The sequence below is a fragment of the Taudactylus pleione genome, unplaced genomic scaffold, assembly GCF_031769625.1.
Source record: "Taudactylus pleione unplaced genomic scaffold, aTauple2 ptg000102l, whole genome shotgun sequence".
NCBI lineage: Eukaryota > Metazoa > Chordata > Amphibia > Anura > Myobatrachidae > Taudactylus > Taudactylus pleione.
The window spans coordinates 6,623,542-6,637,018 of NW_028284504.1; the positions used below are offsets into that span (position 1 = coordinate 6,623,542).

The following is a 13,477-nucleotide window of genomic DNA, read 5'->3' on the forward strand; positions in this document are numbered from 1 at the left end:
GTGGAGCGCTGTATCGGCCTTTTAAAAGGCCGATTCAGATGCCTCCACCGCTCTGGTGGCGAGCTCATGTATTTGCCGGATATGGTTTCGAAAATTGTGGTCCTGTGTGGGATATTTCACAACATCGCCATAAGGAGTGGTGTCCCAATGCAGCCAGAGGATGCCTTACCTGAGGATGGTCCCCCCGAGGTTGGTCGGAGGTCAGTATGTGGGGGGGGCATACGCGATGATGTGGTGGCCAGATTTTTTAGGTAATTATTGACAAAACAACAGTGTTTATACCTAATGTGGTAGGGTTTGTTTGAGAACATCTAATTATTTTTTTTTATTTTCTCCATCTTCTGTTTTTTCACATAATCTTTGGCACTCCAACGATGACTACTTCCTGCTACCCTTAAAAAACCTGTATGTGGACATTTTGGGGATATATTATGGAACCCATATTGCAACGCCATATTTGTGGAATCATGTTGGCATGGTCCTTCGTCAACCAGTTCTTGATTTGTTGTTTTTTTATTTGGTTTGGTTGGTATGTGTTGTATTTGTGATTATCACTGTGTGTTTTGTTTGTGAGTGACCACTTTGATTTTTCAGTTATGTTGTGAATAAATGTTTTGAGAGTGAAATTTGGTACCTTTTTTGGAACGTTACAAGCAAGTGTAACCAGGTTCACACACGTTACATTTGACTAAGGGGTAATCCAGTACTGACGCCAGTTGAGCTAAAATGTAATATGTTTTCAGGGTCCAAACCAACACCCAAAGGAATCCTGTACAATCATTTGGCTTCGTAATATTGGCCTAAGCAGCTTGCACCCCAACTAGGAACCTGTAAAATGTAGTAATATCTAATTGTGACTACACCAAAAAAGGGAAATGAGATTGTTACTGTTAGGTGTTTCTTGTGGCTGTTTTACATAAAAATACAACACACAATCTTAGTGTCCAAAATTGGTAATCCTTGCAGGAACAGTCTACTTATGTCAGGGTAAACAATCTTTGATTTAGAACAAACGAATGAGCCAGAACATTACTTAGAAAATAACACTTTATTTATAAAATGGGGAAAAAACAAAAAAAACTAGTCCCTAAGGAGGACCGACATATGGTCAAGGACCACCAGCACACCCATTATATTGTGGCGCATCCGGGTCACACAGGCGGCTAATTCGGCCCGACGCCTCTGTTCCTCTGTGGGTGAGAAAAGTGTGGGGATTAATACAGCAATAATGAAACCACATTAAAAAACAAGCCCAAACCAAAACCCCCCAAAAAACTAAACAAAAAAAACCATAATTACACCATTAAAAAACATCAACCAAAAATGTTGTAGGCCAAAAATACAAGGCCAATGTACAAATTCCGACAGGTGTGATATATGTATGTTGAAATCAGCAGAAACAGGTAAAGGCAATCGGCAAAATCCCCAAAAGTCTAGCAAAAAAACCCCAAAAAAGGAACGACACATGATTACATACAAACAGTTTGTGTTGAAAAAAAAAACCAAAGAAAAACATACCGGAAGATAAAACGCCATCTCCGGAAGGCCCTCCACCGTCCTCCTCAGAGGTGCCTCCATTCCCCAACGATCGGGGCGGGGTAATTACCGACTCCGGGGAGGGGGTAATTCAAAGAGGGGTGGTTGGAGGAGAGGGGGAATTGGGACGGAGGGGAAGGAGCCCCGAAAATTCAACCAGAGGGTCTTGGAAGGCTGGGGAGGAGTGGGGAATAGGGGAATTAGTGGTTGTGGAGTGTTGGCTGGGGGTTGGGGAGAGTGGCCGTGAGCGCCGTCTGGCCAGACGATGACGGCATAGTCTTCGCTGGGCCCCTAAAAGATGTGAAACAAATTGTGGTTAGTTTCAACACAAATCCGCGAAAAACACCATTTTCTAATCCCCCCCCCCCAAAAAAAAGAGCCATGCAGATATGAGTACAATGAATAAATATGAACTGCATGGAAAACATGGCCATGCAGATATGAGTACAATGAATAAATATGAACTACATGGAAAACATGGCCATGCAGATATGAGTACAATGAATAAATATGAACTACATGGAAAACATGGCCATGCAGATATGAGTACAATGAATAAATATGAACTACATGGAAAACATGGCCATGCAGATATGAGTACAATGAATAAATATGAACTACATGGAAAACATGGCCATGCAGATATGAGTACAATGAATAAATATGAACTACATGGAAAACATAGCCATGCAGATATGAGTACAATGAATAAATATGAACTACATGGAAAACATGGCCATGCAGATATGAGTACAATGAATAAATATGAAAGCCAGGGAAAACATGCACACGCAGTTAGGGCTACAAAGACAAACATGAAAACCACAGTCCATAAAACTTACTTTCGGCGATCTGCATGCGAAAGCATGCCAGCAAGCGGGGCGTCCGCCGTTGCAGGTCCGACCACCTGCGCTCCAGCTGCCCAATCTGGCAGCGTGAGCCGAAGGAGCGCAGGCGGGCCCGTACCTCCGCATATGCGGAACGCTTTTCGCGGTTGGTGATGGGTGGAGGCTGGCTGGTGATCCGCCTATCCATGACCTCCGTTAGCACCAGCAGCTCGCGCCTGGTGAATGCAGAGGCTCTCATGATGGCAATGGTGTATTTGTGAAAAATCATTTTTAATAAAGTGCCCAAAAATTTTTTGATTGGCTAATGTATTTGGGTAATTAACAGGACCAATTCTATTGGTTAGTGTATGTGTCATGTGTTCGACAGGGCCAGAAATCTCTTGAGACTTATGATAGGCTTGATGCAGTGACATGCGTAAGCAAATTTAAATAAAGAAATGAACTCCGGGAAATATGCGGGTAGAAAAACAAATAGAACTATTATTTAATTGGGGCTAACATGTATTTTGACAATTAAAAGCGAATGTTTAAGCCGTACGTATTCTGCGGGTAAACACAAACACAGACATGAATAAAGTTTATTGCATTGTGTTACAAAAAAAAAAAAAAACAATTAAGCTAATTGATATATTGATTGGCATGATACGATTGAGGGAGGTAGGCAGAATAAACGAGCAGTTAATCGAAATCTGACAGTCCAACTTCCGGGTAGCACTAGTGCGTGCGTTCCCTTCAAGCCACTTCGGGGATGTACGCTCGCTATTTGACACGCTCGTTAGTTAGAGGAGGGGTCGCTTGAGTTTGGGGAGGATGTTTGCCTGCGAGCGAAAATACGAGCGAGTGCTTGAATTTAAATATTTTTTTACGTATGCCGAACGTACGAACGGCCACTTGCGTCCGGGTCTGAATGAGGGCCTAAGTCCTGCAAAGGTAAGGCCAAAATAGAAAAACCTGGTATCCACATTCTACAGTATCCACACATTCCCAAGAAGGTACGAATTTGCTGTTGATTCTGCGGCAGTGTCATGTTCTGTATGGCCTGGATTCTATCATTTGTGAGATGTCTTAACCCCTGGGTTAGGCAGTGTCCCAAATATTTTACTCTGGATTGGCACGGCTGTAGTTTGTCCTTAGCCACCTTGTGTCCTGTATGCGAGAGATGAAGCAACAAAAGTTTAGTATCATTCAAACATGACATAAACGAATCAGAACACAGCAATAAATCGTCCACATATTGAATTAGAACAGATCCATTTGCAAGTTGAAAAGATTGTAAACAGTCGTGCAATGCCTGGAAAAAGATACTGGGGCTGTCTATGAAACCTTGGGACAACCGTGTCCATGTATATTGCACACCTCTGTATGTAAATGCGAATAGATACTGACAGTCAGGATGGAGAGGCACAGAGAAGAAAGCAGAACAGAGGTCAATGACAGTGAAATGGGTTGCGTTTGGAGGGATCTGCATAAGAATGACAGCTGGATTTGGCACTACGGGGAGTTGGCTCTCTACTACCTTATTAACACCTCTAAGGTCCTGTACCAGCCTATAACCCCTCCCACCACTCTTCTTCACTGGAAAGATGGGACTGTTGGTTACACTAGCTGTACAAACTAAAATTCCCTGTTGCAATAATCGTTCAATTATTGGAAAAAACCCTAATTCTACCTCCTGTTTTAGTGGGTACTGGGGAATTTTTGGAGCTTGCCTACCGCTTTTCAAATTTACCATTACGGGGCTTACGTTTGCCATTAATCCAGTGTCCTGTCCATCCTTAGTCCAAAGGGAATCTGGAATTTGGGACAACATTTCATCTACCTGGGATGGATTTTCATTTAAACTTGTAGAGTGATACATTATCCTTTGGGGAGTGTCCAACATATCCCGCACCTCGTGCGCAACTCTCTCAGGGATATCTAAAAATACACCATTAGGGGTGCAATATATAACACATCCCATCTTACATAACAAGTCTCTACCCAGCAGGTTAGTAGGAGCCGCAGCAGCCAGAAGGAAAGAATGCCTGGTATGCAACAGCCCAATAGTAACCTCTGTGGATTTTGTTAAAGGAAAACGTTGCACTTTACCTGTTGCACCCATTGTTGGTACTGTCTCGCTGGTCACCTGTAAATTAACGGGAGATTTTATCACTGACCTGGTCGCCCCTGTGTCTACAAGAAAAGGATATTCAGTACCAGCTACATCAACCATCATGACCGCTTCTTCCCTAGTACTTCCCGTTAACCTGACTATCTGTAGTCTACAGGTATGACCTGACCCCTAGCATTGGCTACCATTCTTCAATAAAGCATTAACGGCCACAATTTGAGCTGGTGCTTGCTGGATATTTGCTGGTCTCTATGCTTATCCCTTATGGGGATATCCAGGTACTCTCTGGTTTGGGGGTCCTACCATTTTTACTCTGCAGGTTCTACTTAAATGTCCTGGCTGGTTACAATTAAAACATATTCGTGTTTCGGATGAAGACACGGGTTGTTGTGAGGTTTGAGCAGGGGGAAAAGGTGGTGGATATGGGTAGGGATATGGAAGATAAGGGTATTGTGGGGGATATGAAGTTTGTGAGTAGTGTGGGACCTGTGGTTATGTAGGGTTAGTAGAATAGAGCTGTGTTTGCTGTTGCTTGGGATTAGTGAGGGGATATAACTGTTCAGGTGTAGGTGTGTGTGTAGATGCAAGTGTGTCTGTTGGCTGTGATGTTACCGTCATTCCTTCCAGAGCTTGAATAATGACAGCCATTAGTTTTTCGCTCTGGGTCTCTCTCTTCTTTGAGATGGTCTTATCATGTTCTATGGCAGATTCTATGAGTGTATCTATTGTGACTCCCTTCCAGCCAGGTTGTGAGGTCTGAACCCGAGTCTTTAAGTTTTCCTTAAGACCGTCCATGAGTACCGTGACTATCATTCCCCTGTGGTGAGTGCTATCTTTAATATCTTCTATCCCAATGTACTGGGTGATAGCCTGCAGAGCCCGGTCGCAATACTCTTCTGCAGATTCACTCTCCTTTTGCATAATGGTGAAAATTTTGTTCCAGTTAACTACTACCGGAAAATATATACCAATTCAGTTACATTGCAGGAAATGTTACCTTGGTTTATTTGGTCCATTAAGGGGACGTCACCATCCAATACACAATCCGTGATAAATTTTGTCACATCAGTATTGCGTGGTAGACAGCCCCTTAACACCACATGCCAATCTTGATTAGTTGGCTCATGAGAAGTACCCAAATTCCTCAAAAATCTCTGACATTTGGCTAGTTCCTTTTTGGGATTGGGGAAATCATTTATGATGGAATTTAGTTCTGCTCTTGTCCAAGGACAATGCATTACCACTTCCCTCGTGGGCACTACACCGTTCGCATCTGCATTTCCATTCGGAACAGTTATTGTCCGAATGGGATGCAGACCGGTAGCGCTGCTACCTTTGACCTTGTTACCTGGCTGGGGGTTTAATCTGTTGCTGCTACGTATGGTATTAACAACTTCCTCTACGGGTTCAGAGGGTGTTAGCACTTCCCTTGCTGTTACCGATGGAGATGGCGGCACCACTCGTGATTGCCGTGGCGTAGCATCTATCATTTGTACAGCATGGGAAATGGCAGACATTACAATAGGCTCATCATCCACATCATGAACATTTACTTTATAGTTGCTTAAGAGAGGGTACAAATTGCTTGTTACATTTTTATGGGTATTTTTGATAACTGTACTTGCACCTCCATCCACATAAGGTGGGGGTGGGGCGCGTGAACTGCTGGCAATACCTTCCGCAACGCTACCTTGCTGCACGAGCACGCCATTTTGCGGCTCACCCGCATTACAATTCAGCGTCGCGGATGTATTCTCTGGCAATGCGCTCGCAACGTTAGTTTGCGGCGCTTGCTCATTTTTAAGCCACGCATCCCCTTCATGCTGCCACAACTTTAAACATATAATATTTGACCTTTTTCTCTCGGGAGCGCATCAGACTGATGTGATCCCAGACATTATCTAATACATCTTTATCAAAACTACCAATTCTGGGAAACGGTCTAACACTCTTCATCGTCATTTTAAACCATACATCACAATACCTTATTGCATAAGTACCGTACTTAGTATGCATAATACAACAGACCGATCCAAACGGCGCTTCCATTAGCAGCACATCTTGTCTAGCATCTCTATTGTTTGCATGGTTCTCATTCTGAGACAACTCCTATGTTTTTCAATAAAGATTTAAACTGGTGAAAGACAGTCAAGATACTTTCACTTACCTGTGGACAATTTAAACGGCAGCGCCCACACACCTGTGAAGATTTGAAGAAGGCTACTCCACACACCCGGATAAGATTTAAGAAGGCAACTTCCACACCTATGGAAGTTTAAGTCGGCTACTTCCACGCACCTCTCTACAACAAAGACAACATGTACACCTGCTACTGTATATAGAACGGTAAGCTGCTTACTGAGCAGCTAGCACTTAGCCCTTAAAGGTCATATGGTACCTCTAACTTTAGGGAACAAGTTACTCCTACCAACAAATACTCACTGTTACACACTTTTTTCCTGCGCAGAAAAATACACGTTAACCCAGATATTGACAACAATTGAAAAGAATGTAAACCTCAACGGCTTTGTTTAAACACATGGCAGCACGGCCAGAAGTACGTATACGCTATTGTGCGACCAGTCGCATACACAATAATGCGACTACCACACAACCGTATGACAACCTTTACCTGCATACACAAAAGTGCGTCTTTACAGTGCGCAAAACTGCGACTCAGCCGCGTGTTCAATACTGCGGCACCCCTTTAAATGTTAGATTCTATCAACAAAGGAAAACAAACTTTTTCCTCTCTTGTCCCTGGATTCTAGTCAGCGTCCCTGGCTCACACGAAAACAGGGTAGCGATCTCTCAGCACCGAGCGGTTGCAGGTAAACCCTGCATGTGGCCACTCCACCCTTTGGTGAGAAATCGATAACTGTAAGTGCCATGTGAGCGGGTAAGTGACTTCACTACGAGCCCCCAACTAATGATTCTGCCTTTGAACCTCTATATACCCCTGTCTATACCTTCTAATATCCTGCCTATAAACCTCTAAGGATGCCGATAATTTGCGTACGCAGTCATACAGTAAATAAAGACTCCAGACCTAGAACCTGTGGTTCCAAAGCACAAAGTATTATTCAAGTAAAAGTACAGCAGTTACACGCTATGATCCTCATATAATCTTAGCGCAAAGAGATTATACTATTATAGTACTATTATACATACGCATCGCTCTCTGGTCCAGATGTAGGCATCAGCAAGAAACCCCTCGTCAATCAGCATTCAGCACGAAGACTAGGAACCCAGGGTCAGAGCACACATATTTATACCCCCCAAGAATAAACAACACAATAGAGACGTTTGTTGCTAATACCATTGGTCCTAAAGGAGAGGGCATATGTTACAAGGCACTTAACAGGTTGGTTCAAATAGACACAATCCAGCCTCTAACAACTTGTGGTCTCTGTTTTCCTGCCTCATGCAAATCCTAACAGTTGTTCATATAATGTACATTTTGTTGCTTGAAGTCTCTGCGGTCCATAATTGGGAATGCATGTTGCGATCTCTCCATCGATATTACCGGAATACTGTTGAGAGAGTACACATCAGTACAATACCAAACATGGCTTACTTATCACGTCTAAAACCTTAGTTACGAAATAACCTTTATTTCCTAGCAATGATAATAAATGTGCATACTCGAATCTTATACCTTAAAGCTTATGGAACCTTGTATGTGAATATGTAATGTGTGAGTATGTGGGGTTTGATGTAAAGACGCTAGTTAACTTGGGGCAGATGCGTGTGCATGGAGCTAATATTCAGCGTTTTCATACAGGGTCTTATGCATTCGCTAATATGCGACTAGTTAACAGCGCAATTGTGCGTATTAATGTGTATATGAGAAATGGTGAAAGATGCAATCGCATGATGCTAATAGTAATATCGCCACATGTACTAAAGTGTGAGTTTATCTAAAATGGTGCTTAGGCGGCCATTCACAAAATGGCGTCTTGCAATCTCATTTCCAAGATGGCGTCTTGCGGCCAGTCGCAAGATGGCGTCGCTGCGATGCAATTTTAAACTGATCTTGTCTCAGCCAATTATCCAGCTTCGACATGTGTCACACATAATTTTGGTATACCTGGCTGGATTTTGAATTTAACGATGGCAATCCTACAGGGGCATATTAAGAGAGGAGGGGGCCCGAGTGCAGTCTCCATCCTTGGCCCTCTCCTCTCTACCTGGCGGCCGACAGAGCACTGAGCACAGCAGTAGACTCTGGGCACTAGTAGATTCTAGCGCTGTGCCGGAGTCTACTGCGCATGCGCAGCTCAACAGGGTAATGGCACGGCAGCCATTTAACGGTGGTTTCTCTACTGCGCATGCGCAAAACACCAGGAAAATGGCTTCCGTGCCATTTTTCTGGTGATTTGTACAGTGCTGCTACTGCCGACGCTGGACTCAGAGAGATGAGAGTGTTGAATAAATGGGTGCAGGGGTGCAGTGTGGGCCCCCATGGACCCCTGCAACCCTATGTAGTAATAATAATGTTATTTATATAGCGTTCTTCTCCCATTATGGCTCAAAGTGCTTTACATTAACAGATCATAAAACACATGGTGCAAAACAAAGTTAGGTATGCACACAACTAAAATAATTTTGGGCTGGCGATGACAATTTAACCTTTGCTAGTTTCCTCTATACTGTCAATTAAGGACACTCCTATAAGCAATTTTACAGTTTCACATCCTATTGTTACCTAAATTGTAATGACTGCAATATCAGACCACACAACATGACCCCAACAGGAACAAAATGCTCTGGTTCTGGACTTCCCGCTTAATTTGTGTTTGCAATTACGTATGTTAAATTAGTTGATAAGAATTGTGTGACTCTTTTGCGTGCTGTTGGCTCGCGCGCCTGAAAAGGGAGTGGGGCTTCCCAAAAAGGGGCGGGGCATCTAGAAAGCAGGGCGGAGCCTCGCGGCAAAACCCCGTTTACGTCACTATACAGGGAGTGCCCAGCACTCTCTGAGATGCTGGGCAGCCCCCCAGGTTCTCCCTACACTAGTGAACAGATGCCGTGAGCATGCGCACGGCACCTCTTCACCTTGTGCACACCTGCTGCTCTGCTATGCAGAGCAGCGGTATGTGCTCTCCCCAACTTTCCCCCCACAGCGGGAAACTGAGGCCCGCGGGTGGGACAGCCCCAGAAAAACGGGACTGGGACAGTTGGGAGGTATGTAATTGATGAGACAGGTGTTTCAGCACAGGTGTCTGCCATCATACATTAAGTGGGAAGTCCAGGAGCAAAGCATTTTGTACCTAATGGAACGGGTCATGTTGGATGGTCTGTGGTATGACAATTGGATAAAAGCATCTGTGCCTCTACCCGACCTTATTACCCACTGATAGATTACTATTAGCTCTGCTACGTGCTACCAACAGCGTGGAAGAAGAGGACTTCAGTGACTTTTAGTTTGAAGCTGTAATTTTTCTTTGACTACAGTATGTTTAGATAGATATATATGTCTATTGCTCAAGTATCTAAGTGTCCTTCGAGAAAATGGCCGCCTCCGTAGATCTACAAGTAAAAAAAATACGGACTTCTCTGTCTCTTGCAACGACGCCACTCGGCCACTGTGTACAGTGTGTAGTCACTTCTACAGCTGTGTGCCTGACACTTATGCCGATCCACATTTTGTCCGCTTTACATAAAGTTATTGTTGAAGGGAAAAAAAAAAGAAACGGCAAGTAGAGCTGTCAGAGAGGAGAGCTGCAGAGACTCAAGCAGGCAGAGAGGAGGTGTTCTGCCCTGGGCTGCAGTAGGAGTGGGCACTGGGCGGCCTGGTCTACCTGGGGCGGCTTGAGGGGGCTTCCATTTGCTGTGAGTTTTTTTTAAGCTGTTCACGATGCATGCATGTGACCAAGTGTTGTACGCCGTGACACCGGTGTCACTGTATCTTGCATACACAGGAATGCTGTGTTTTACCTGCATGTACTGTCTTGTGGAGTGTGGGGGAAGGCCATTAAAGAGTTGAGTATACACATTACATTACAGTTATTTATGTCACTCTATAATAAAGATGAAGCTAAATGATAGCCATAGCAACTGTTTTATCCAAATACCTTTTGCTCAATATTTATTCTTTTTCAGTTTTGAATATAAAATTAATTATAACACTTACAGAAATTGCTTCCCATTGTGTACTTTATTCAGAATTCTCAGATTGGATTTTTGGGGGAGTTGTATCAAAGCTCGGAGAGAGGTAGAGTACCAACCAATCAGCTCCTAATTGTCATTTTTCAAACACAGCCTGTATCATGACATGAGCTGATTATTTGGTACTTTATCTCTCTCCAAGCTTTAATAAATTTAAGATGACAACTATGAAAGGACCGTCTTTGCAAATAAAGCGCGGCATACACTATACAATTATCTGTCTAATCTGGCTGGTTGGAATGAAAACCTGGTAATGTATTGGAGCAAATGACAGTCGATTATATGGTTTTAAACACTGAAAAAAGGACAACAAAAATTGTTCAATTTGGTTACATTTGTGTGTTTTTAACCAATTTGTCTGAACGACCATTGTTGTCTGTTTTCCAGTGTTTGTGAGCAAATGGACGATTGTCATTTGCTCCCATACATTACCAGGTTTTCATTCCAACCAGCCAGATTGGACAGTTATCTGACAGATAATTGTATAGTGTATGCCCATCTTAGAGGTGGTATAATAAAGAGGTGTGATTTTAGTCTGGTATGATGTAGCACAGGATTTTATCTAATAGCATAGCAAAAATAGCACACGTTTCAATCTGTAACATACAAGTGCCATAACAATATACGGTACATGTGTACTTTACGGACTCATTGCAGAGAGAACCCAATGAATGTTTTAAATGGTACTTGTGTACTTTAAGTGCACAAGTATCGAAAATTGTCCCCACCTAAAGAAGAAAGTTTCCCCTCGGTGGCTCGCTACGCTCGCCACAAGGTTATATTCCCCCTCTATGCCCACTTGGATGGTAGGGAATGACGCTGGGGACTGGGAATGACCCTGGCCACTGGTTGATGATGTCAGGGTCCTCTCCGTGAAGGGGATTTAGACATTCTCTTGATAATAATAAAGAGTGTAGGACACTTGGGTTCTCTCTGCAATGAGTTCGTAAAGTACACAAGTACCCAATATACTACTCACTAGTGCATGGGTGCTATCAAATTAACTTTATGGGCTGGCAATTGCCATGTGCCAGCACTATTTTAGGTTTAACAGTGTAATTTATCATATTTTGATTTAGAAACAAAACAGAAGGTCTTCCAAGTAACTCTTTTTGCTATTTCTGTTTTAAAGGTGAGCTTCAACAATGTCTGTCTTTCGCTCGGGTGTACTGGTGTTAACCTCTCCACTCTCCGCCTTGTCTATGAGGCTTGCGCCCATTTTAGCCTCTGCATCAAAGATTGTCCAAGAAACTCTGTATGTCCATCTCCAACCAGGGCTTCTCCTGACTGGTTCATCTCAGCCAAGTTCCACCTACATTCCCGCCACCCAGGAAATCTGCAACCTCATCTCTAAACTGTATTCAGATGCAGATGTTCATAGCAATCTGGATGTACGTGTGCTCTTAACCAATATTAAAAACCATAGCAACAACCAGCAGACTCTTTCCCTTGTTCAGAACTTGTCTCACCCCCCAGAAGTAGTTCTCACAGACTTTCAGACCAGTGATGGTGGGCAGTATAACCCTGTCAAGCAACAGCTGGAGCGTTATGCTACAAACTGTTACAGTTGTCAACCAAATCTAATATCTGTATTACTGTACCCAGAATATGGACTGTCAAATGAAGTTATTAATGCTAAGGAACTGGATAGTGGAGGAATACCACTGCAGAGTCACAGTGATGTTGTGGTCGGAGGAACCTTTGATAGGTTACACAATGCTCACAAAATCTTACTGAGTGTTTGTTGTTTGTTGTCTGAAAGGCGTCTTCTTATTGGCGTTGCCGACAGAGAGTTGCTGGACAGTAAGTAATATTTCCATTGTTGGTCATATTATATGGTGTCTGAACAATTTTTGAAACATATGAGACTGTAATGGTGGCCGAAAAGGTCAATATGACAGGCGATTGCATCAGTAATCAGTTTGGCAAGATAGTGATGGCCAGATTTTACCAAACTAGTCATTCGAATTCCAGGTTGAACAAACGGATATGAAAGATTTGCATTGACACTACCACGTCTGGAATAAATGATCAACAAGCATAGGAGACAATGAAGGATCATTGATTTAATCTAAAGTTTGCACCAAATCAAATCTGATGGAAAATTATAAAATTTTTATTGTGTATAATGATTGGCTCCAAACACAGTACAATTGTCAGTCAGATTAAAAAAAAAAACAGAATTGCAAAGGTTAGGAGCCAGTCATTTTATAACCATCATTTGTGAGCCATACAAAAAAAAAATATATTTGATGCACACTATCAGGTAACCTAACATATTTAATTATATAATGCTACTTACATGATCAGTATAATATACCAGCCTTTTAGATACCATAAGGAGGGGCTGAATTGTGCATTAATCTATAATATGCCACCACTGACTATCAGAAAGGCAGGTGCTTGCCTAGTTTCCCATGTGGTCTAGTCACACCACAGCAGCTCCTCATTGGCCTGAATGGTTTCATGTTGCCATTTTGCAGCGTTGGCTGGAAGTTGCTTTTATACACAGCTGCAAATGACCACATCTAAAGCCGACTGAATGGGCGATTCAGGTAAGTATACACACTTACCGATCGGCCGCTCCACATGTTATGCTGACGTCACAGCTGGGCGGGCATTTGAACTCTCCCGTCCAGCTGTGATGTTAGTCCCTCCAGCAAGTGTACGGGCAGTCGGCGGGCCGCCCATACGCGCAGCCAGATGTGCCCATATATCTGCAGATATATTGGCCATCAGTAGTGCTGCACAGCCGAAGCAATATGTTTGTGAACAAATTTGTTCAGACATATCGGGGGTACACACCCACCGA

General features: G+C 43.1%; 1 protein-coding gene across 3 annotated transcripts in view; it reads left to right on the forward strand.

Annotated features, from left to right (window-relative positions):
- The first annotated feature begins 10,072 nt into the window (after nucleotides 1-10,072).
- The window catches only part of COASY (Coenzyme A synthase), a 29,499-nt gene continuing 26,094 nt past the window's right edge, over nucleotides 10,073-13,477 (forward strand). For 2 of the 3 annotated variants that reach the window (XM_088470710.1, XM_088470712.1), the window contains exons 1-2: nucleotides 10,073-10,329; nucleotides 11,798-12,468. In XM_088470710.1, coding sequence (XP_088326836.1) covers nucleotides 11,811-12,468 — 658 coding nt within the window. In that variant the 5' untranslated portion in view covers nucleotides 10,073-10,329; nucleotides 11,798-11,810. Of the gene's footprint in view, nucleotides 10,330-10,394; nucleotides 10,479-11,797; nucleotides 12,469-13,477 lie in introns of those variants that run through there. The other variant, XM_088470711.1, reaches the window with a different exon arrangement.